Source organism: Budorcas taxicolor, chromosome 7 (assembly GCF_023091745.1).
Source record: "Budorcas taxicolor isolate Tak-1 chromosome 7, Takin1.1, whole genome shotgun sequence".
Lineage (NCBI taxonomy): Eukaryota > Metazoa > Chordata > Mammalia > Artiodactyla > Bovidae > Budorcas > Budorcas taxicolor.
Genome location: NC_068916.1, coordinates 43737808 through 43762122, shown reverse-complemented (window position 1 = coordinate 43762122; position 24315 = coordinate 43737808). Strand labels below are relative to the sequence as shown.

General features: G+C 56.0%; 1 protein-coding gene across 1 annotated transcript; it reads left to right on the top strand.

Moving 5' to 3' along the window:
• Positions 1 to 210: 210 nt before the first annotated feature.
• ATP8B3 (ATPase phospholipid transporting 8B3) lies at positions 211 to 20703 on the top strand. The gene is given in 30 exon segments (XM_052643519.1): positions 211 to 279; positions 281 to 314; positions 347 to 482; positions 1053 to 1111; positions 1585 to 1676; positions 2052 to 2165; positions 3210 to 3308; positions 3648 to 3709; positions 4085 to 4157; positions 4387 to 4457; positions 4856 to 4938; positions 6874 to 7032; positions 7555 to 7643; positions 8200 to 8390; positions 8505 to 8713; positions 9918 to 9940; positions 10027 to 10204; positions 10562 to 10750; positions 10832 to 10944; positions 12410 to 12574; positions 12666 to 12777; positions 13758 to 13833; positions 14027 to 14135; positions 14413 to 14797; positions 14893 to 15116; positions 17534 to 17617; positions 17742 to 17981; positions 18165 to 18303; positions 18595 to 18729; positions 19880 to 20703. Coding segments are annotated over 30 exon segments (4536 nt in total).
• Positions 20704 to 24315: the final 3612 nt, after the last annotated feature.

Here is a 24315-nt window from a genome sequence, read left to right as displayed (position 1 = left end):
GTTAGTGGACGTTCTGGTGAGCCGAGAGTGCGCTGAGGAGGAAGCAAGCCCTTGTTGGGGGAGGCGTGTTGCCATCCCCCCAAACACTGCGTGAATTCTGACCGGCAGCAGCCCTCTAACCCCATCTGGCCCGGGCCGGGATTCCTAGTGGCTCTGGTCCCACAGGCTGAGCCTCACTCACCCCGAGCCTCGTTTTTTCTCATCTGGCGAATGGGCACTGGCCTGCATCAGGCTCCCGGGAGCATCAGCGCCGGCCCTGAGCCAGGCCATCCCACCCCGGGGCCCTGGGGACACTAATGACTCAGACGCCAGCAGTCCCTGCTCTAGGAGGTTCCGCTTTCAGCAGGCAACCCAGATGGGAGAAGAAGCAGAGAAAGGGTGATCAGAGCTGGAATGGGGGACCCTGCAGGCAGAAGGGAGGCCCAGAGGAGGCGCCAGAAGGAGCCTGGGCCATCGGAGAAATATGAGCTGAGAGCAGATGGGTGAGGCGCCTCCGGCCAGCCTGTCAAGAGGGAACGGTCCTGCTGGCAGAGGGAACAGTGGGACCAGGGGTGTGGAGTGCTGGGGCTGGGGGTCATTTGGGGAGCTGCCAGGGGCACTGAAGGACTAGGAGGGACCAGGCTCCTGGCTCTATGGAAGTCTGGTGGTTGCTACCCCAGGGCCACACTCAGACCTCTCAGCCCCTTGGCCTCATAAACTCCCTTTCGAGATATGACAGAGAACCCTGGGGGCCCATTTAGTCTGTCAACAAAGAAATCGATCGAACACCTGAGCAGGCTGAATGTCCTATGCTGTGTGGAAGGACATGTGTGCAGCCTTTCCACCATTGGCAACAGGGGCTTGGACCTCAGAGGGCTGTGCGGGGCTGTGGGGTGGGGAACAGTGGCCAGGTGACCACAGCAGTGAGCAAGGACTCACAGCTGGTGACTGGACCTTCAGATTCAGGGGAGGAGACTTTAGCAGGTGGGCATAGGAAATTACTTTTCCAAGAAGGTTGGAGTGGTGGGCACTATACAGCTGCCAGTGTGACCTCAGGCCACTCTGTCCAACAGCCCCACCAGCATGGGCAGTCTCACGTACCAAGAAGACCTTGACGAGGAGAAGAACTCAGGTGCATGTCTGGGCGAAGTGTGGGCATAGGGTGGGAGGAAAAGGTGTGGGCACAAGGTGGGCTCCACCAAGGGGCGTTAGAAAGTACAGTGGCTGAAGTGGGGAGACAGGAGGCCCAGTGTGGGGTTCTCATGGGGTTACAGATAGTTCAAAATCCTGGGACTGAAGGGTGGACTCAGGACTTGGAAGCCTGGGACCCAGAGCACCTGGGCCGGGCATGGAGCCTCCGACACCATGGAGCTCATCCCCAGTGCCTTGTAGTTTACCCGTCTGTAGAAGGAGTGGGTGTGAATAGGTCTCCCATGGCCTAGGGGTTGTCTCGGGGTGGCTGGATCCTCAGATCTACCTGGGCTCCCCAAGCAGGTAGCTACCGTGTACAGAGATCGAGGGCCCTCCTGTCTGTTTACCAGCTGGATCCCCCGGGGGCCCATTAGCCCTCCTCCGGGGTGTCATTAGCCTGTGTTTATCCTCTAGAGTTCACCTGGGAAGTGCAGGCCAACAACCGGGCCTACAACAGCCAGTTCAAGGAGAAGGTCTTCCTGTGTTGGCAGAGAAAGAAGTACAAGGTGGGCAGGCCTCCCCCGTCCCCACTCCCATGGGCTTTGGGGACCTGCCAGTGAGGGAGAGTGGTCACCGGGGCTCTGCCTTCTGGGTTCTCCCACTTGGTCCTGAGGACTGTAGTGCTAGCCTCGCAGAATCACTGGTCCAGCACGGATGCCCCACGTGGCTCCTCTGCCCTAAATATGTTCCTAGGCAGCCTTCACAGTACAGTGTGTCCGTCAGGCTCTACCTACCTGCAGGGAATCCTGGGGTCACCGACCTGGCTCACCAAGCCTGCACCCAGTAGGGGCTCTGTTCACGCTGTTCGTGGCTGGAGTGGCAGGTGGGTGGAGGCCAGGTGGGGGTGGGCAGGCAGACCCCCACACCAGCTCTCCTTCCAGAAGAACGTCATCCACACGGCCAAGTACAATGTCTTCTCCTTCCTGCCCTTGAACCTGTATGAGCAATTCCACCGCTTTTCCAACCTCTACTTCCTTCTCATCATCCTCCTCCAGGTGAGGTGGGGGCAGCCCCAGGAGTCAGTGCCCATGGTCACTCCACTCCATCTACCTGCTTGAGCTGTCTCCTCCAGGAAGCCCCCATCCCCACCCCCGGCACTTCCCACCTTCCCACATGGCTCTGTAGACCCAGGGTGGTTCCCACATGGCTGTGTAGACCCATGTGTTTGTCTGTGTGGTTAGTGGGTCAGTGTCCACCCCCCACAGACTGGGAATTCCGTTATGGCTGGGTCCTCACTGCCCAGCCAGGGGCCTGGAACACAGGACATGCTCAATATATATTGAAGGATTTGAGTGCATGGATGGCTCCTCCAGGTATGAGGAGGCCTCCTGACCCCTTTGGCCTCAGCAGGTCCCAGAGGGCAAGGAGGAAGGATCAGATTCTAGGGACCCGCTGGGTTACTTCCTGGCATCAGGCTGGTCATGGGTGGAGATGGGTGAGCAGTGGTGGGTAGAGATGGGGCCCCGTGTGGTGAGGGAAGTTTCCAAAACAACCCAGCTCTTACCCAGTATCTCATTCTGATCTGAGTAAAGTGAGACACTGCTTTTATCCATCGAGCCAATAAACACTTATTGAGCACCCACTGTATGCAGGTCCTGTTCTGGGCACTGGGGACCCAGTAGTGGCCCTGACACCTGTCTTAAGGTGGCTCAGGACTGGGGGAAATGACTGTCATTAAACCACATGGTAGGAACCAGTGATGGGGTGGGCCCCCACCCAAACTGTGCTGAGGGCAGATATGAGGTTGCACAGAGGGGATCCCATGAGACCCAAGGCCTTGAGGAGGGAACAAGCATAGGGTTGGGAGGGCTTCCTGGAGGAGAGGACATGTGGGGGCGGTGCATGGAAGGAAGAGGAGGCATTGCTGGGCAGGAGGTCCAGGCAGGGAGAGGGCCCAGAGGGGAGTTGCCTGCAGGTGGGAACGGCAGGATGTGAGGTTGTGGTGCTGGATGTGTGGGCAGAAGGGTGCAGGATTAGGGGGAGGGGAGGCAGTCGGGTGCCCAAGAGGGTTGGCTGGCATGACCCATTCTCTGTTTCAGGGCATCCCCGAGATCTCCACGCTGCCCTGGTTCACTCTGTTCACCCCGTTCGTCTGCCTCCTCACCATCCGGGCCATCCGAGACCTGGTGGACGATATTGTAAGCAGGGACAGGGTGGGGGCAGGGCGAAATCAGGTGGGTCCTCCTGACTCCTCGGTGCGGTGGGAGGAAGGTCCGCACAGGCAGCCCCAGTGGGCTGTTGTCCATTGTGCTCTGTGGCCACTGGGGCAGGTGCCAGTGCCCCTTCAGCAGGTCATCCAAGTGTCCACAGTGGCAGCCTGCAGGAAACTGCCCTCTTTCTGCTGCCAGCACCCTCCCAGGGGCAGGGTCACTGGACAGGCACCGCAGGGTTTGGGCTCTCTAGCTGGGCACCTGCGTCTGTTGCCTGAGCGGCATGAGGGGAATCGTCGCTGCTCTGACCTACCCCCATCGGCCCAGGGGCGACACAGGAGTGACAAGATTGTCAACAATCGGCCGTGCCAGATCCTAATGGGGAAGAGGTGAGGCCGCAGCAGCTGGGTGTGGGATCTATCCAAGGGGGGCAACCCCAGCATGGCAGAGGGATGGACATTCACGGGGGGTGTGCCTGGAAGACCATCCAGCATCTTCTGAGGTCTTGGAGATCCTATGGGGCCAGGAGAAACCCAGACCAGCACTTGTTAGATGCCTGCTGTCTACCAGGCTTGGGGTGGGCCCTGTTGAAGGGGCAGGGGCTGAAGATCCAATTGTTTACTCTCATGGAGCAGAGTTCAGCCAAAGGGGAGGGCAGGAAGGTCTGAAGGGCGTTGGAATCTGGGAGGAGGGGGTAATCAGGGTGGGGGGTGGCAGGGGTGGGAGGACCCCCCACCCCACCCCTGCCACCCCCACCCACACAGCTTTCTGTGGAGAAAATGGAAGAATCTACATGTGGGAGACCTGGTCTGTCTGCATAAAGACAGCATTGTCCCGGTGAGCTGCAGAGGGGTGCTCCTGAGACAGGGCAGTTCCCTCCCTCCTCCCCATCCCTCACCCTGCTGGTCTGCCACACTCTACCCCTATGCAAGGCCATCATCTCCTCCTCGTTGAGCTGGGTTGGGGATGGTTTGGAGGCAGGGCTGTCTCCCTCTCCCCACCACTGGTCTCCCCCTTCTCTACCCCCATGCAAGGCTGTCATCTCCCACCCTGCTCCTCACCCCAGGCTGACTTGGTTTTGCTGGCCAGCACAGAGCCCAGCAGCTTATGCTATGTGGAGACGGCTGACATCGACGGGTGAGACCAGGTCATCACTAGGGCTTTTGGGGACTTGAGGGCTGCACACCCAGCCCACTTGGATGTTGTGGTCCTTTGTCCTGAGAGCATGCAGACACTTGAATGTCAGCTGGGGCAATAAAAATGCACCACCATTTCTGGAAGCCCATCTCCCCCACCCACCATGAGCCAGGTGCCAAAGCAAGAAGGCCTAGGGTCTGGCCTCAGCCCTTTGGCAAACACACTGTGTGACCTTGGGCAAGGCTCTCTCCCTCTCTGGGCCTCAGCCTCCTGCTTGGCAGCTGGTGCATAGTAGGTGCTTAGGGAAAATGCCAGAGTGGCTCTGGAAAGAGGCTGGGCATGCCCTGACCAGGCACTGTCTGTCCCACCTTTTGTCTTGCTCCTCTTCTTGTCACCAGGGAGACCAACTTGAAGTTCAGGCAGGCCCCAATGATCACACACCACGAGCTGACCAGTATAAGGAAGATAGCCTCCTTCCAAGGTGGGAGCTGGCAAACCCATCCAGCCCCTCTGGGCCCTGTCTCCCCCCCTGCAGTGGGACCACAGGTTCCCCACCTGCTAGGTGGAGGGTGTTGTGCAGCTTCTGACATCCAGATGGGCACATTACCCTCTGTTATCCTGTCTTATTTATTCCCAGACCACTGGGGCTGAGAGAATTTTTAGCAGAGAGACTTCTTCCAGGTCCATATCAAATCCCTTAAACCAATGCAGCAGTGGAGGCATTTCCGTTGTTATTACAAAGCATGCTACAGTGTTTGATCAAGTGTTACATTTTATTTTTAACCCATGACCACTTTAAAGCAAATGCTTTTAGTTGTTTATTCAAAAAGGCAGCCTATGGGAATTCCTTGGAGGCCCATTGGTTAGGACTCAGCACTTTCACTGCCAGGGCCTGGGTTCAGTCCCTGGTCAGGGAACTAAGATCCCACAAGCCGAGTGGTGCGACCAGAAAGAAGCAGCAAAACAAAACAAAGAAACCAAGGCAGTCCATGTACACTGGCTAGCAATTTACCTACACGTTTGGGAGAGGCCCACAGGGACATCTGGTTTATTATTTTCTGCCAGATAAGTATGACATTTCACACCTATTTGTTCAGTTACTGTTTGCTGAGACCCAGCAAGGGGATAATTTTTTAATTGTTACCATTTGCTATCATTATTTTCCTGTCACATTACAAAGGCAAGTTACTCTAATTGGCTCTGGAGCATGCCAGAACCTTTCTCTCCAAGCACAGCCCCTCTGCTCCCGACATCCAGACACTGGTTGTGTGTCTGCTCACGGATCTGGGGAAAGGCCTTGCCACCCTGACACCTTTCTCTGGGTCCTGACCTACCCCAGACAGCCCAGCACCCCTGCCCATTTTGCAGAGGGGGAGACTGTGGTTCAGAGGGGTAGTGAGAGGTATGGGCTTGCCCCATGGCTCCTCCATCCTTCTCCTGCCCCTCCCTAGACAGCTCTCATGTCTACCTTCAGGAAACAGAGGGTCCAGCCCCAGAGAAGGAATGGTGAGGGTCACTTAGGAGCCCCGTGGCCCCCAGCCCACTCCCTGCCAGATGCTGCCTTGGGCCAGCCTTTGCACGCTGGGTGGGTTTTGTCAAACAGAAGTGAGACCAGTGGCTGTACTCTTTGAGGGTGATGGTGGACAGGCCCTCCCCTACTGCCTGCTGGGGAACAATGTGCCCTGTGTTTGGTCCCTGTAGTTTAGGGTGCTGGATGGGTGCACCCCTTTCTTCCCTCCCTCCTCATTTGTATTCAGCACTTACTGTGTCAGGTGCTGGACTGGGCTCTGGTGTCCCCAGCTCAACTGAGATAAGGCTGGTGCCTGCACTGGTGGACCTTACAAACATTTAAAAAATATTTATTGATTTATTTGGCTGTGCTGGTATGTGGGACCTTTTTAGTTGTGGCATGGAAACTCTTAGTTGTGGCGTGCAGGATCTAGTTGTCTTATCAGGGATGGAACCTAGGCCCTCTGCATTGGGAGCAGGGAGTCTTAGCCACTGGACTACCAAGGAAGTCCCTCACAGACATTACTGATATGGCTGCAGGAATAAACGTCTGGTGACGTCAGACACTGGCAGGGAGGAAGGGGCTCAATGGAGGGAGGTGTATATCTGGCTGGAGGATCAAGGAGGGCTTCCCTGAGGAGGTGTGTGTACCGCCACAGGAGACGGCACACGCAAAGGCCCTGAGGCCAGGAACACCCAGCCTGGAGCATCCAGGAGGAGGCTGTGTTGTATAGTGGGGGTGGAGGTGCCATTGGGGCCAGTTTGGGGTAGTGTGGGGCCTGTGCAGGTGGCCCTGGCTGGAGAGTGACAGGAATGTTCCCTGAGTCCCCCACCCCCAACCCGTATTGAAGAGGGGTGGCTGAGTTGCACCATGCTCGTGGCTCCCTGAACACTGGGTTGCCCACAGGGAAGGTGGTGTGTGAGGAACCCAACAGCCGAATGCACCACTTTGTCGGGTGCCTGGAGTGGAAGGGCAAGAAATACCCACTGGATAGTGGCAACATCCTCCTGCGAGGCTGCAAGGTCCGGAACACGGACACCTGCTATGGACTGGTCGTTTATGCCGGTACAGCTGCTCTCTGGGGCCCCGGGGCCCATCCTGCCCAGGTCAGGGGTAGGGCTGGGTGGCGGAGAACCCTGAGGTCACTGGCAGGAAGTCACAAGGCCAGGCCTGGGTGCCGAGTGTCTGCTGCTATGGGATGAAGGGCTCCTGGCGTGGTTTCTCTGGACTCTCATTTCTGAAACTGCAGGAATGGATGTGTTGAGCCAGCACCTTTGTTTTGACTGGAGAAATGGGGGTATTTATAATAGATGGAATGATGGGTGATGGAGTAGGTAGATAGATGGAGATGGAGGGTGGGTTGATGGATGAGTAGACGCGAGAGTGGATGGATAAATGGATGGATGGATGGATGGATGGATGAATGGATGGATGATGGATGAATGGTTGGTGGACAGTGGATGGATTGGTGGATGGATGAATGAAGGGATGGGTGGATGGATGAATGGATGGTGGATAGATGAATAGATAGATGATGGATGATGAATGGGTGGTAGATAGATGGATGAGTGGATGGAAATCTTGCAGGTTTTGACACAAAGATCATGAAGAACTGTGGCAAGATCCATCTGAAGAGAACCAAGATAGACCATCTGATGAACAGACTGGTGGTCCTGGTGAGCTTCTTAGACCCCCTGCCCTGGGTGGGGGGCCATGGAGGAGGGGAGCGAAAGGGCCCCACCGCACAGAAGCCCCATGGCTGTCATCTTCCAGGCTTCAGTTTCCCTCCTCTGAAGAATATGCAGCTTGATCGCCTGGTCAGGCCAGAGAATTTTTTCTTCAAATGACGATTTGGGGGGGGGGGGGTTTATAAAGCAATATTTGATTGCAACGTTTCCAAAACCCGCAGGAGATAATAAGATGCCCCCCTATCCTCCACTGATCTTTAGAAATCCTTAATTTTTTGCCTAAATCAAGTTTTACCTTTTTAAAAATTATCGAAATAATAATTTCGCAGCCGCGAAGCTTGGCAGAAAACCTCCAAATTGCCCTCCCCCTGGACTGCCATCCCCTCTCCACCGCGACCCCCATCCCATCCTGAAGCAGTGCTGGGGAACACCCGCTCCCCGCCCCGTGCTTGTTGGTTCACACTAAGGGTGCACACGTCCCTGAGGTGCCTCGCTGCCGCCTGGGCCCCCCTCACGCTGCGCCCCTCCTCCCCTCCTCGCGCAGATCTTTGTGTCCATGGTGGTGATTTCCGCGGCCATGACCTTTGGCTTCTGGCACAAAGTGAAGGAGTTCAAGGCCAATCACCACTACGTGTCTGCCATGCACATGCACAGTGTGGCTATGGAGGCCTTCTTCATCTTCTGGAGCTTTCTCATCCTGCTCAGCGTCCTGGTGCCCATGGCCATGTTCATTATGTGAGCCCCGGGGCCTCCCAGCCCCGCCTTCTGCTGAGCCGGAAGGGAAGGTGGGGGAGGGACAGCAGGCCCAAGGGTGACCCAACGTGCGAGTGCGCATGTGTGCATCAGCAGGGTCGAATTCATCTACCTGGGGAACAGCGTCTTCATCAACTGGGACGAGCACATGTACTATGAGCCCCAGGACCTGCCCGCCAAAGCGCGAAGCACCAGCCTCAACGACCTGCTGGGCCAGGTGGAGTACATCTTCTCCGACAAGACGGGCACGCTCACCCAGAACATCATGACCTTCAAAAAGTGCTGCATCAACGGAGTTGTCTACGGTGGGACCCCGCCCACGCCCTGCTCCCCGCGTCCAGGGTCTCATGGCAGTGGGCCGGCATCCAGCATCCCACACCGATTGATGCCCCACCACTATTGCCAAGGGGCTTCCTCTCACTTGGGGTTTGGTTAGCTATTCCTATATGGAAAAGGCAATGGCACCCCACTCCAGTACTCTTGCCTGGAAAATCCCATGGAGGGAGGAGCCTGGTAGGCTGCAGTCCATGGGGTTCCTAAGAGTCGGATGACTGAGCGACTTCACTTTCACTTTTCACTTTCATGCATTGGAGAAGGGCATGGCAACCCACTCCAGTGTTCTTGCCTGGAGAATCCCAGGGACAGAGGAGCCTGGTAGGAGGCCGTCTATGGGGTCGCACAGAGTCAGACATGACTGAAGCGACTTAGCAGCAGTAGCAGCAGCAGCTATTCCTATAAAGAACCCACGGGTCAATATTTTTGGCCACTAAGGCCACTGGGTCTCTGGCGCCAGAAAGCAGCTGCTGCTTTCACCCAGATTCTGGATTTTTAATTTCACAGCATTTCCACGGGTCGCACAAGATAATATTCTTCTGTTCAGGTTTCTCCCAACTCTCTAGAAATGAGAAAAACATTTATAGCCTTGCAGGTCACACAGAAACTGGTCCCGATGTGGGGGCATAGTTCACCAGTCTCTGGTCTAGTTGATAAGCAGCAGACACAGTTTAGACCAGGAGCGGACAGAGGGCCTCACTGGGTGATACTGGGCCTCATGGGCAGTCTCATGACAGACCTGGGCCCCCGCCCTTGGGCTGATGCCACCTGACAGGTCAGGTGCTGACCAGGCCCGTGGTGAGCGGCACCAACCCTGGCCGGTCTCTGATGTTTCTAGAAGTGCTACGGACCCAGGTTTTCCTGTGAAATCACCCTATTTTTCAAAGTAGGTGGCCAAGTCCAAATTTTAAAAAGACACCAGGAGGAGGTCAAACCAAACATGTTCTACGGGGCTGAACCCCACTCCCCTACGCCCTCCACCCCACCGCCCTGGAGGGGGCCCCTGGGACACATGGCTGCATCCTATTCTCCAGGCAGAAGCTGAGGCTGGGGTCTTTGGCGGCTTGGGGCGCTGGGTGCAGGGCGCAGGCCTGGCTGGTCTAGCTGCAGCTGGCAGCCCCAGGAAGCCTGGCCCAGGGAGGGGGTGCTGAGGCCTAAAGCTGAATCTTTCCCCAGGCCCAGAGGAGACCCCAGGCAAGGTGAGCTCTGGCCTCCCCGGAGCCCTGGGTGGTGGGGGGAAGGGCAGTGACCCACCCAGTGCTGGCCTGTGCCCCACCCCCCGCAGGAGAACCCCTTCCTCCGGAACAAATTTGCTGATGGGAAGCTGCTATTCTGCAACGCCCAACTCCTGCAGGCCGTGTGGGCTAACCAGGACTGGAGGGTGCGCGAGTTCTGGCGCGTGCTGGCCATTTGCCACACGGTGATGGTACAGAAGAACGGTGAGTGGCCCCCCAACCCTGGGGGTGGCCAGGCCCAGGCTCCCCAGATCCTCTCCCACCAGCTGCCAGGGCCTTCTCATCCCGATCAGAGAGCTCCCAGGCCCCCAGCCCGAACCCCACCTATCCTCTGCCACCAAGGGTGTCCTGGCCTGTCATCATACAGGGAGGAGGAGGACTTGTGGACTGGGATGCAATCGCCCCTTTCTTTTATTGGACTTAGAGGTTGTGCCTGTCCAAGAAACTGTCGTCCTGCAAATACATGTTGGGCACTTTCTGTATCTGTTTCCTCCCTGTGCTAAACAGGTGGAGACAGGTGGGTGGTGGGTCTCCAACAAGGTCAAGCTCTCAGACCCCTCCCCGCCCTGCACCCTCCCTGGCCAGACCAGCTAGTGTACCAGGCAGCTTCCCCGGACGAGGAGGCACTAGTCACAGCGGCCCGAAATTTCGGCTATGTGTTCCTGGCACGCACGCAGGACAGCATCACCCTGATGGAGCTGGGGGAGGAGTGTGTGTACCAGGTCCTGGCCATGATGGACTTCAACAGCGTCCGCAAGCGGATGTCAGTGCTGGGTGAGTGCCCGAGGTCCTGGGTGGGGTGGGGGGAGGTAGGGAGGGGAGTGTACGTGGGCAGCCAGGCCTCTTCCTCCACAGTCCGCAAGCCCGAGGGCTCCATCTACCTCTACACCAAAGGGGCTGACACAGTCATCTATGAGCGCCTGCAAAAGAAAGGCGAGACAGAATGGGCCACAGAGGAGGCCTTGGCCGTGAGTCCCTGTGGGAAGGGAGGGTGGAGGGGCAGAGTCGAAGTCACAGGGGCAGGGGAGAAGAGTGTGCAGAGAAATGGCCTCAGGGAAGCCGTGGCCAGTTGGTCAGGTTGCACACTGTTCTGCCCAACACACAAACACACAGTCAAGGGCTGAAGATGGAGCTCAGCTCCAAGCTGCACTGCCCAGTGGGGACATCTTCTTTTGAGTCAGGCAAGGACACCCTGTGGGTGGGTTTTGCCCTGGATGCCGCCCCGTTCTTCCAGCCAGGCCTAGGTTCCAGGACACACTCGGCGCACTCTGCCCCGAACCTTTCATCTCCAGGTGAAGCCCAAAAGCCTTGGCCCCTTTCCAAGCTTCATCCTTCTGTTTCCTGTGGTCTGTCATCTCTGACCTGGTTTCCCTGCCCTCGGGGGGTTTCCCAGAACCCATTTCCCAGAACCCGGTTCCGGTGTTGCCTCAGGGCCCTTGCACATGCTATTCCTTGTCCTCCCTCCACTCAGGCGCTCAGCATCCTTCTGTCCTCGAGGTTCAGCCTTAGGTCCCCACCTCCAGGGAGCTCTTTCTGACATGGGCTGTCCTGCCATGCGGGCCCAGTCCTGAACCCATGGGTCCCCAGCCTCACCCAGCACAGGGCCCAGCAGGGCTGTTTATGGAAAGAATGTCCTCTGTCCCTCCCCTCAGGGGTCTCCCAGAGTGCCCCACTCTGCCGGGAGGGAGTGGTGGGGAGCAGATGTCTGGGTCCTGACCCAGAACCGAAGAAGTGCAGTCACAGCAGTGACCCAGAGCCCAGGATCTCGGCAGGATGACTGGGCTCAACTGCCCACGGTATGGATAGGGAAACTGAGGCATGAGAGGAGGCGCACAGGCCTGTCTGGGGCACTCGACATGTCCACATACAGCCACCCAAGCCCATGTCAGTCAGGAGCAGAAGCCAGTCGAGGGGCTGCCTGTTGGGGCAAAAGACCCAGGGCAGGGTTGGAGCCTAGGAGGGAAGAGCTGTGATGGGATGAGAGAGCACTGGGTCCTCTCCTGGGCCTGGAGACAAGAGTCCCACGGGATCCTTTCCGTACCCCACCCCCTACCTCAGTTCCTTGAGAAGTGAAGCAGAGAGAGGGCTCCAGGGAGGACAGAATCCTGATTGGGAAGGGGTCTGGCAGGGCTTCACTGAGGGTCTTGCCTAATGGTTAGAATTTGCAGCACAAATCATAGGGTGGATGTTCCTGGCTAGGGGAATAGGCAGGCTGAGATCTGGAGGCTAAACAGAGCGAATGGGGTGTCTGGGGAAGAAGGGTTGAGACAGAGCGGGTGTGGAGCAGGGTGGCGTGTGGTCCCAGCCTCCCCCCACCACCGGAGGACAGACTGTGTGGGTAGGGGCAGGTTGGGGGCCCAGGCAGAGGGAGAAGGGCTGCAGGGGTTCCCCGGAGTGGCAGGGGTGCCAGTGTCATCTGCCTGCCGGCCCCAGTCCTTTGCCAAGGAGACCCTGCGGACATTGTGCCTGGCCTGCAAAGAGGTGGATGAGGAAGTGTATGAGGAGTGGCGGCAGCGGCACCAGGAGGCCAGCATCCTGCTGCAGAACCGCGCCCAGGCCCTGCACCAGGTGTACGAGGAGATGGAGCAGAGCCTTGAGGTGGGTGGAGCCGGGGGCGGGGCCCCGCACCCCAGCCCCACTGGGGAGCCCACTCAGTCTGTCCTCACCCACTCCTTCCTCCCCACCCCAGCTCCTGGGAGCCACAGCCATCGAGGACAAGCTCCAGGACGGTGTCCTCGAAACCATCAAGTGTCTCAAGCAGGGGAACATCAAAGTGTGGGTCCTTACAGGGGACAAGCAAGGTGGGTCCTAGGGTGGCAGCCACCAGCGCAGGAAGAAGGGAGTCACGGGGAGGGCTCACCCCATCCCAGAGTCACCATCAGGCCCTCCCTGTTGTCTGAGCTCACTGTAGCCCACCACTGTGTGTCCCTGGGAAGGGAGAACCGAGGCCCTAGGTGCTTCTCTCAGGTGGGCTGATGCCATGCTGAGCGCCTCCTGGGGATTTGGCCCCCTTGGCAGCGCTGTTTGGTGGGGTCCAGGTTACCTCCCAGGGCTCAGAGAGCACTGGGCCCCTGCCTGAGGCTGCCCAGCCACCTAGGGGCCAAGTTGGTCCTGTGGCTGTGGAGCCCTGGTTCTCCCACCCTCTGAGGCTTCTGGGGGGCCTTCACTGAGCACTGGTGCCTACAGGGCTCCATTAGGACTTCTGTGGGCGGGAGGCACATACACTCCAAATATTTAGAATGACATTTAACAGCTCTGCTGGTGTAAAGACCAGTCTCCAAGGTGGATTTTTTTTTTTTTTGGCCGCATTGGCGGTCATGCGGGATCATAGTTCCCCAACCAGGGAAGGAACCTGGGCCCACTGCATTGGCAGCATGGAGTCTTAACCACTGGACTGCCAGGGAAGTCCCACAGGTTGGATTTCTGTATTCATTTTTTCCTTTACTTTTTTCTTAAGAAGTTAAGTCACATGTTTCTCCAGCCCCCCTCCCTGCCCCCAGACATTAAATCATTTTGTGGGGATCCTAGGCATTGAAATGCCTAAGGGTGCCTTGACCTTGGCCCCAGACTCACCTCTCTGCAGCCGCCCAGCCCCAGCCAGGAGTGGAGTCCTAGGTATGCTGAGTTGGAAAGTCTCAGGGCTGACTCATTGGCTGCCATGGTCACATGCCCTCCTCTGAACCAATCGCTGTGGCTAGTGGAAGGGGCATGCCGCTGTAATGGGCAAGGTGGGTGGGGCCGGGGGGCCTCCCCGCAAGGGCTGAACTGGGCTGGTTTGCAGAGACAGCGGTGAACATTGGTTTTGCCTGCGAGCTGCTCTCAGAGAACATGATCATTCTGGAGGAGAAGGAGATCGTGTAAGAAGTGGGGATGGGGTGGATGATCCTGACAGGGGATGGGGGTCAAGGTAGGGACGGGACGCCCGGGACACAGCCATGGCCTTGGGGTCTGCCTGGCCGGGCTCCTTGTGGCTGGCGTGTGGGTGCAAGGAAGCCTGTGTGGCTGACGTGGCTGAGGCCTGGTTGGGCGCCCACCCCCACCCCCGTGCAGGCGGATCCTCGAGGTCTACTGGGAGAGCAACAACAACCTGCAAGGTGGCAAAAAGAAAGAGCTTCCCCTGCAGTCCAAGATGGCCTTGGTCATTAACGGGGAGTTCCTGGTCAGTGTTAGGTCAGAGTGGGCGGTGGAGCCCTGGTACCCGGGGGAGGGGCCTGGGAGGAGCTGCGGGCTGAGGCTGGGGCTGCTTCCACTGAAAGGCCCTCAGATGCACCATTGGACCAGCCAAGGTGATGGCCACCCCGAGAGATAGTTCTCAGCTGGGCCGGAGCAAGGGAGGGTGCAGTCAGGCCTGGATGGGAGGAGGGCACAGTTGGGGAGTGGGGCGGGGAGAGGGAGGGGTGCAGCAGAGTGACCCGCCCCTGTCACCCGTGAGCCAGGACCAGCTACTGCTGTCCTTGCGCAAGGAACCCCGAGCCCTGGTCCAGAATGTGAACGTGGACCCACTGGAGTCCTGGCAGGAGCCGGGAGAGGAGAGGGTGGACTTCCTGAAGGCCAGGCGCCTGTCCCTCATGTGGCGGACACTGGGGATCCAGCTGCGGAGCTCGGGGCTGGCGCCCCAGCAGGAAGACTCCAAGACCCTCCAGAGCTCTGAGGAGCGGCGGGAGCAGGCCTTCATGGAGCTGGCCTCCCGATGCCAGGCGGTCATCTGCTGCCGCGTGACACCCAAGCAGAAGGCCCTGATCGTGGCGCTGGTCAAGAAATACCAGAATGTGGTGACCCTGGCCATCGGGGATGGTGCCAACGACATCAACATGATCAAGAGTGGGTGGTGGGCAGCAGGGCCAGGGGAGGCTGGCAGCAGGTGGGAGCGGTGGGCTGGGGTCCCTGGGCCGACAGGCTTGCATATGCCTCTGCAGCTGCAGACATCGGCGTAGGGGTGGCGGGTCAGGAGGGCATGCAGGCAGTGCAGAACAGCGACTACGTGCTGGCCCAGTTCTGCTTCCTGCGGCGGCTGCTGCTGGTGCACGGACGCTGGTCCTACATGCGCGTCTGCAAGTTCCTGCGCTTCTTCCTGTACAAGACACTGGCCAGCATGATGGTCCAGATCTGGTTCGCCTTCTACAGCGGCTTCACTGCCCAGGTGTGCCAGAGGGAACTCCCTCCCCTCTAAGGGGTGCTGTGTCCTTCTCGTAGCCTCCAGGAAGGCAGCAGGCATGCTCCCACTCGGAGGTCCTCAGAGGGCAGAGCGTGTCTGAAGTCACAGAGCAAAGCAGCCTTCAATCAATATCTGGCTGCATTAACAGAGGTATAGAATCTACATAAAGCAGGGGATGGTTCCGTGCCCAGCTCTGTGCGGAGCATTTTCAGGGATGTTTGGCAAATTTGAGCTTTGAAGCAAGGGCAGGACAGGTGCTCCAAACGTACATTCTTCAAGGGGAAAAAACGAGAACCTGAACTTCAGAGAAGGTAAGATTGTAAGGGCTGGGTCCCTGACTTCAAGATTCTTGACAGTATCATGGTGAATACTGGATGTGCTCTCCAAACTCTCCAGAGTGTCAGAGGAGTCATATGTAGGGCAGTGATGTCCCCTGTGGTCTGAAAATAGACTTTCATGAAACAGAATGGCCTCCCTGTAACTAATACCCAGACAGCTGAGAGAGAGCTTTACAAGAGAATTCTTCATAAATATATATTTTTGTTTTACCTTTTATTGCTAGGGGTTTTATTCTTTTAGATGCTACTATAAATGGAATTGTTTCCTTAATTCCCTGTTGATATTGCTTATTGCTGCTGTATAGGAAGTGGTACCATGTGGTGGTGCATATGGTAAAGAATCCGCCTGTCAATGCGGGAGACGGGTTCGATCCCTGGGTCAGGAAGATGCTCTGGAGAAGAAAATGGCAACCCACTCCAGTATTCTTGCCTGGAAAATCCCATGGACTGAGGAGCCTGGTGGGCTATAGTCCGTGGTTTCTATACACCACTGGTGTATAGAAACACTTTTGTGTGTGTGTGTGTGGATCTGTGCCCTGCAACTTTGTTGAGTTTGTTTTATTGGCTCTAGTAGTTTTCCTGTGAGTCTTTTGGGATTTTCTGCATGTAGATCACGTCCTCTGCAAAAAGAGACAGCTCTACCACTTGCTTTCCAATTTGGATGCTTTCTATTTCTTTTTCTTGCCTAATTGCTTTGGTGAGGACTTTTCCAGTGCAGTATTGAATAGCCACAGTGAAAGCAGACATCTTTGTCTTGTTCCTGATGTCAGAGGGGACAATGTTTAGTCTTTCTATGTTTGTTAACTGGAATTAATGTTCCTTCTCCCCCCCACATATTTATTTGAATATTTACTCCTATCAGTATGGACTCACGTATGTTCATTTTATTCTGTGCCTTGTTGGTCATTTTGTCTCCGATTTGTCCCTTTGCCCTGTACCTGCTCTTCTCTGAGCATGTCCTCACTTTCTGGCGCTTCAAGAGCTTCCTGGCTCATTTTGTCCTTTCCTTGTCCCAAGCCTGGAATGAACCATTCCCTCAAGGAATGCCAGTTCTCTTCACCAGAGAATGGTAGTTAGACACCAAGATCTAAGCACTTGGTGTGCTCATCGCACGTGGGATGCGAATATTCTCTCTGTAGACAGAGGCAGGAGATAAACACATACTACCTGTGTTTGGACACACATCTACACCTGTACTTACACTGATCTATCTATGTGTATATGAGTTCACACTGATACCTCTGATTCCAGTCACCCCACAGAACAAGGCTCAGCTTAGCCTTTTCCACATGCTCATTTGTGACTCATCTCCAATGGTGAGAAACTTGATTCTGGTAAAAAAAAAAAAAAAAATTGTTGTTACTTATTTGTTCAACACCAGAATTCACGTAAAGCCATTCTGGGAACTGAAACTGATGCTCTTTTCACTAGTCTGGATTTGTGCATTCAGGAAGGGACTTGGTCTCTTTGTGAGATCACTTCCAGCTCTGTTACCCATCACTGACTTCCCAAGTTAAAAATAATCTAGGGACTTCTCTGGCAGTACAGTGGGTAAGTCTCCATACTTCCACTGCAAGGGACACAGGTTCGATCCCTGTTTGAACTAATACCCTGCATGATGTGCAGCATGGCAAAAAGAAAAATTTAAAACACACTCTCTAGCCGTTTTCCCTCCTGTAAACTTTGTATTACAGTCATCACTTGAAACAGACTCCAAGGTGCTACTTTAACAGCATTGAAGTGAAAGTGAAAGTCACTCCATTGCATCTGACTCTTTGCCACCCCCACGGACTGTACCGTCCATGGATACTGGAGTGGGTAGCCTTTCCTTTCTCCATACCTTTTCTCTTCTAGTCTTTATCACTTCGTGCAGCCCCGATCTTAGCTCCAACCTTGATTGTCACTTGACTTTCCAAGTCACCTGGCATCCTCTCCAGGTGACAAACAAGCCTGGATGGGTCTCCTTAGGTAGAGATTCGTTTCTGTCTCTGGCCATTTGGCTCAGAAGGCTCAGTGCATTCTCCCTCCCTTCCCCTCTCTGCACCCTCCACCTTCCCACCACAGGCTCTGTACGAAGGTTGGTTCCTGGCGCTCTTCAACCTGGTGTATAGCACCCTCCCGGTCCTCTATATCGGGCTCTTTGAGCAGGTGAGCAGCTCCAGGTCTTGGCTCCTCCTTCTCTGTACATGTTTCTTCTCCTGGGGCCTGGGGTAGGGTAGGGGCCATCCCCTTCTTGTCCCAAGAGCCAGCTTCCCCACCGTGAACTCATCAGGATGTGAGCGCAGAGCGGAGCCTTGAGTTGCCGGAGCTATACATCACAGGCCAGAAGGAGGAGCTCTTCAACTACTGGGTCATCCTGCAAGCCATTGCCCACGGCACAGCCACCTCTCTGGTCAACTTCTTCATGACGCTGTGGGTCAGCCAGGACTCAGCTGGGCCTGTCAGCTTAAGTGACTACCAGTCCTTTTCAGTGGTCGTGGCCCTGTCCAACCTGCTGTCCATCACTATGGAGGTAGGAATGGCCATCTGCCTGCCCCTCCCCTGGTGGGGTGGGCCTCGGCAAGCACTAAGGTCTTTCCTGGCAGTGACCTGCCCCTTCACAGGCCCTGGGAGCTGGGCCTCCATCCTCACCGTGGAGCCCCACCCCACAGTTCCCTCCCCATCCCCCCTGCCTTAATGCCCCTTCCCTGTGCAGGTCATCCTAATCACCAAGTACTGGACCGTCCTGTCTGTGCTGGCCATTTTCCTCAGCCTCTTCTTCTACGTGATCATGACCAGCCTCACCCAGAGCATGTGGCTTTTCAAACGCTTCCCCAAGAACTTCCCATTTCTATGTAAGCCCCCAGCAGGGATGGGGCAGTTGGGGGGGGTCTGCCCATCAGAGCACCCTCTCTCCCCATCTGAACCTCAAGCTCCTTGGCCACGCAGGTGAGGTAGGGGTGTGTGTGTATGTGTATGTGTGTGTGTGTGTGTGTGCAGGAAGCATTAGTGTCTCCTTAGAATTTTCACCTCCTTTCCCTGGGGTGAAGGGAAGAGAAAGAGATAGGGTGTTGGAGGGGAGAGGCACCAAGTAGGCTCTGGTGAGGCCATAGCCCAGGACGGCTGTGATCCTGCCCTGTTTCCAGACGCTGACCTCAACGTGCTGTCCCAGCCCCCCATCATGCTGGTGATCCTGCTGAATGTGTCACTGAACACCCTGCCTGTGCTGGCCTTCCGTGTCATTTACCAAGCCCTCAAGAAGCCACAGCGCAAGGTGAGGGGTGGGGGTCCATGCCACACATGGAGGACCCCAACAGCCAGAGCCTGTGCTGGGAACTGGGACTTGAAGGAGAGGCAGAGATGAGGCAGAAGCAGAGCTAGACACACACCCAGTGTCCCCACGAGGGACCAAACGACAGGCAGAAGGGCCCCCAAGTGGGGTGTGGTTCCTGGGGTGCACTCCCACCTGGAAGTGCCTGGGGCTTGGGGGCCGACGCGACAGAAGTGATTTGGAGATGGGATAAGCAGAAGAGGGACTCGGGGTAGCCCAGTGTTCATCAGTGGGTGACGGATTAACAAGATGTGACATATATGTACAGTGGAATATTAGCCTTTAAAAGGAAGGCTAGTCTGACACCTGCTACAACATGGATGAAGCATGAGGACGTGATGCTCAGTGACGGGAACCAGACACAGAAGGACAAATACTGTCTGATCCCACTCACAGGAGGTCCCTAGAGGAGTCAGATCCATAGAGACAGGAAGCAGATGGTGGGGCCAGGGGCTGGGGGAGGGAAAGGAGTGTCAGTATTTTATGGGGAGAGAGTTTCCATTTGGGAAGATGAGAAAGTTCTAGAGATGGGTGATGGGGATGGCTGCACGACAGTGTGAATGTGCCACTGAGCTGTGCACCTAAAAATGGATGAAATGGTACATCTTATGTTATATGTATTTTACCACAATGAAAAAAGGTGGGAGTTGGGACTCACTAGCCCATAGTATCAGAATCTAAACGGATGAGTTGAAGCTGGGATGGGCCCCAGAGTTGACTTGGAATGGTGGACTAGGACTTGGCCGCAAACTACCACCTTCAGCCACACAGGCTGGACATGGGGCTGCCCCAGAGTAAGTTCTGACTTTGCCACCAGAGGGCACACAAGGTGAGTGTGGCTGGCCCAGAGTTAAGTCCCAGGAAGAGGACTCTGATTAGCTGGTCCAAAGTCAGGTCCATGCGGAGGAATCTGATTGGTTGGTCCAAAGTCAGGTCCCATGGAGGACTCTAGCTGGTTCATCTTGCCTAGGAAAGAGCCTGGACAATCGATAGTGGCCAAGGACTCTGATTGGCCCTCACTGGAGGGGCAGGTGATCTGAACATCATCAACATGGCTTGGGAGCCTGATGACTTCACTCTCTCTTTTGCTCTGTAGGAAGAGGTAGAGAAAGTCACAAGTGAGGAGGTCATCACCGTGGAGCCTGTGCCCTGTATCCATAGGGAGTCACGGGCCCGGCGCTCCAGCTATGCCTTCTCCCATCGGGAGGGCTATGCTGACCTCATCACGCAGGGCACGATTCTGCGGAGGTCACCGGGGGTCAACAGTGACATGCTGGTTGATCACACAATGCCACCTGATGAACCATCTGGGAGCATGAAGGAGTCCTTGTGGTACCCAAGGAAGATGTCATTTCTTGGGAGGAAGAGGCACTCACACCATGGGAAGGTGTCCTCTGAGGACATGCAGCCTCCCTCTGAGGTGAGCTCCTTCTTGACCATGGATAGGCGGTCTGCTCCTCATCCCCAGCCTCTCAACAAAACCTGGCCATCTGGATCTTTACAGGAGAAGTTGCCATATTCTCCTCAGAACCTGCTGCCAACCGAGATACCACTGTCAGCTCTAGACAGCCAAATGACCTCTGTTGAGAGCCAGACGCTGCCTTCAAGCCAGCTGTCCCTGCAGAGCCAGCCAGCATACCTGCCACAGGAGAAGACATCCCTCTGGAATATCCGGAAACTGTCCTGGAAGAACTGGTCGTACATCTGGCAAAAGGAGCCCGAGCCCCGCAGGGAGGGGATATTGCCAGTTTCCAGCTCAAACCTTAGTTCTGTGATGGAAACTGTGCCACCAAGTGCAAAAGGATCATCCATCAGCGAGCAGCCAATGGAGGTGGAGCCCTCACCTGTGGAGAGAGAGCCGTCTCCTATGGAGTGGCTGCCAGAGCCCAGTGGGGACCAAGCTGCACCTGATCTGGCAGAGTAGCTTCCCTGGCCCCTGGGGCATCAGTGACTGCTCAGGCATAGTAAGTGTCATCCAGCAAGCACGAGGCCATCCCTTGAAGACAGGGCTCCACCGGCTCTTCTTTCCCTAATAAATCACAGTCTGTCTGACCCTAGGATTCCTTGAGGCTCCCTCTTCCTGTACTTCTTTTTGTGGTGCCCATGGAAGTTTTTTTCTGGTTTAAGGGAAAAAAGAAAAAGAAAATCAAAACACTGTCTTCTTGTGGTATAATGGGGAATTGTGGGGAAAGCTGGGCTGCTTTCGTTTTGTTTTGTTTTTCACCCTGGGATAGATAATGTGGATAAAAGCTTTATTGCTCTCAGAAGGGAGGAAGGTGCAGAGCAGACTGCTTACCAGCGCTGGCTTCCTGCCTGCTGCCTGTTGTCCTGTCTCAGTACAATTTATAAGGCCCTGGCACCACCTAGCCTCTCCCTCCACCAGGGTGCCCTCATTTCTTCTCCTCAAGCAAATCACTTTACACTTGGTGCTCAGAAGGTAGTGGACGGTGACACCTCAGAAGCAGAGCCCACAGGATCCTGAGACTCGGGTGACCCAAAGGCTCCATGGAAGGTGGAGCCCTGTGGGGTGGGATCTCAGGGAGGGCTGTGTTCAGAATGGAGAGGCCCACTTACTCTTTCCCTCTTCCCCTTCTCCCTTCAAAGGGTGGGCCCCATGCCTCCCCTTCCTGCACCAGCACCCCCCACCCCTCCCATTCAACCAATGCACAAGCCCCAGTGAGTGACTAGAAAATAATTTATTGGAGAAAAACAAAACAACAAATCCAGCACAGCAATGGTTCACAACGATGAGGATTTTTTTTTAATTTAAACTTTTAAGTCTGTCACCTGAGGGTGAGGTGGAGGGGTCTTTATTTAGACCAAATTTTGTGTCCCCCGAAAGCTGCCCTAGTGTCCAGTTGTGATTACACACACAGGGCCACGTGGCCTCTTGACCCTCCCTCACCCTTGGCAAAGAGAATCCCCCCGCCAAAGACCAGCCATTTGGGGGAGGGGTCTGCTGGGGCCGCAGGAGGAGCCCAGGAACTGATAGACTGGTGTGACTGTAACTGCTTTGGGCAAAGAATATGAGTGGCCCCAATTCCAGCCTGTGCAGGGGCCCTAGAACATACTCCACCCACCCCTATCCTCATTTCAGGTGGGTGAATCTGCACCCCCAGGCCCAGCCCTCCAAACTCAGACCTTCTGACTTTCAGGGTGTGAGGGACCCCCTTTGGCTACCCCAACCCCCTTATCTGGGGCCTGTCCTAGAAGCTAGGCTCTCCCCTGGTGGGAGCATGGGGCCTGGAGGCTGAAGTGGAGTCCCAGGCCAGGAGACTGCCCCAGAGCCCCTTTCCATGATTTCTGGGGGTACCCTCTGTTCTCTAGGGTCCTATTGTGAGCTGGAAAGGGAGCTCCACAGGTGTGCACCATCCACCTCCCAGGCCAGACGGAAAGGTGAAGTCATGCCTGGACAGGCCCTAGGAGGCTGGGGTGTCTGGGTGGAGTCCATGCAGGGCAGGTGCCTACCTGGGGGGTGGGGGTTGTTTCAGGAGGGTCCTTTGGATCTGGGGAAGTTGGGGGACACCCCCGCCCCCCACCACCCTGGGCGACATGACTCAAATTGGCTGATTGTCTGACTCCTCTGAACAAGACACTTGGGAATTCATGCTAATGTGAAACCCGACCAGCCCCAGGGGCGGGGAAGTGGGGGACCCAAGGTGGCAGTGACGCCCACTGGCGCCCCAGGACCAGAATCCGGAGGGACTCGGCGCCAGGAGGTGGAGACGTGGGCGTGCAGGTTGAGTGCCTGTCGCCTGCCTTCTCCACCTGAGGCACGTCCATGCGCCGCCGGCTGGACACAGATCCTTGGAAAGGGAGAAAGTAACATAGAGCAGCGCCATGGAGCACCGAACAGCGCCCCTTGGGGCATGAAACACAAGATGCGACGCTGAATCCTGGGGCCCCGCCCCCGCGTGGCCCCGCCCCACCCCCCACCCTTCCGCCCAGTACATCATCTTCAAGAAAAAGTACATTAGTCATGCATCAAATCAAATTTCATTGCGTCTTTTTCTCACTTTTCTTCCTTTTTTTCCTTAAATTACATTTGAACACAGAACACATAGAATAATAAATAGTCTAATAAGACATGACTCCAAAAAACAAGAAACAGAACACGCCAGAGAACAGAAAGGTACCCCGCTCTCGCTCGCTCTCTCTCTTTCCTAAAGGACTCATTGAAATAAGAAATCTGTAAACGCCGCCGGTCCTTCCTCGCGCTCTCCTGGACTCTCTCGCTCACGCTCCCTCGGCCCTTCGCCTCTGACCGCCCCTGACATTCACCGCGTCTCCCACGGAACTCACCAAAGAAACGACATACCATCGTCTGCAAAATTATAATTTAACGGTATAAAGCTTCAAGTCACGTATTCCAAAAACTAGCTAAGGATATTTTTTAATCACATAAACTATACATTAAATATCTTGAGGTATTTCAGAGAAAATTGTCAAAGGCTCGAAGGAGCTGTGCTGGAAGTGTCATTCCCTGGGTGGAGAATGGTCTTTGGTGTGTGACAACCGGCTGGGTAATTGGGTCGAGCGGAGGGGGGGACTGGGGGAGGGGGCCTGGCCAGGTTGGGGGGGGTGGTTGTCTGGAGGGAAATGGTGTGTGTGCTGAAGCGCAAGTGTGCACATGTCATAGGGTGTTTGAGAGGGACGTATCTGTGACCAGCGTCAGTGAAGCTTAAGCGACTGATCCCCAGAAGGGTCCCAGGTCAATTCCTAAGTGTCCAGCAGGGGATAGACCCAGGCCCTGGCCTCTAACCTTTGGGTCTTGAATGCAGGACAAGCAAGTGACTTAACCTGCAGAGAAGCCCTGAACCCTGCTAGCAGCTGCTCTGGCCAGTGGGGTCCAGGTGCCCCTAGTGGGTGGAGGGAGGAGCCAAGCCCACTCAGACCCCAGTGCCCTGCTCGGTGAGTGGCGTGTGCACAGGAGTGTGTATGTGTGTGTCTGGGGGAGGAGTTAGTTGCCGAGCGGGAAACGGGGACTCTCAGGACTCTGCCCCAACACCCAAAGGTTCTAGAAGCATCACTCAGATCCAGTTGCTTGCTTGAAAAGCGGGGAGAACAGCGAGTCGATAAGGACGAGAGAACATCACACACGTCTTTGGTTCAAGAAAAAGGCACTCATCGACCTCGCCACCCTCTCCCTCTCTCCCTCCCTCTCTCTCTCTCATTCTCTTCTCTCTCTCTCTCTCTTTGTCTCTCTCTGCTCTCTCTGGTGGGGGACGGGGGTGGGGGGCGAACCTGGAGAGCGGGGCCCCAAAGCAGACCCTGGCTCACACCTGCTACCTGGGTGAGGGAATCTTAGCATCCAGCACAAGTCCTCGGGGGCAGGGGGGAATCTTTGGTATCAGGCGTGATTTTTCCAATCACAGACATGAGCATTTGAGTGAGGTAGCATTTACCTGGGGAGGGGGAGGGGCATTTCACTAGAAGTGTCTCTTGCATTCTCAAAGGTGGGAGGGGCTGGCCACCTCCCTGGGAGGCGGCGGGGTCAGCCGGGTTTGGGTGGGGGAAGAGGCTCCTTCTAGCCTCC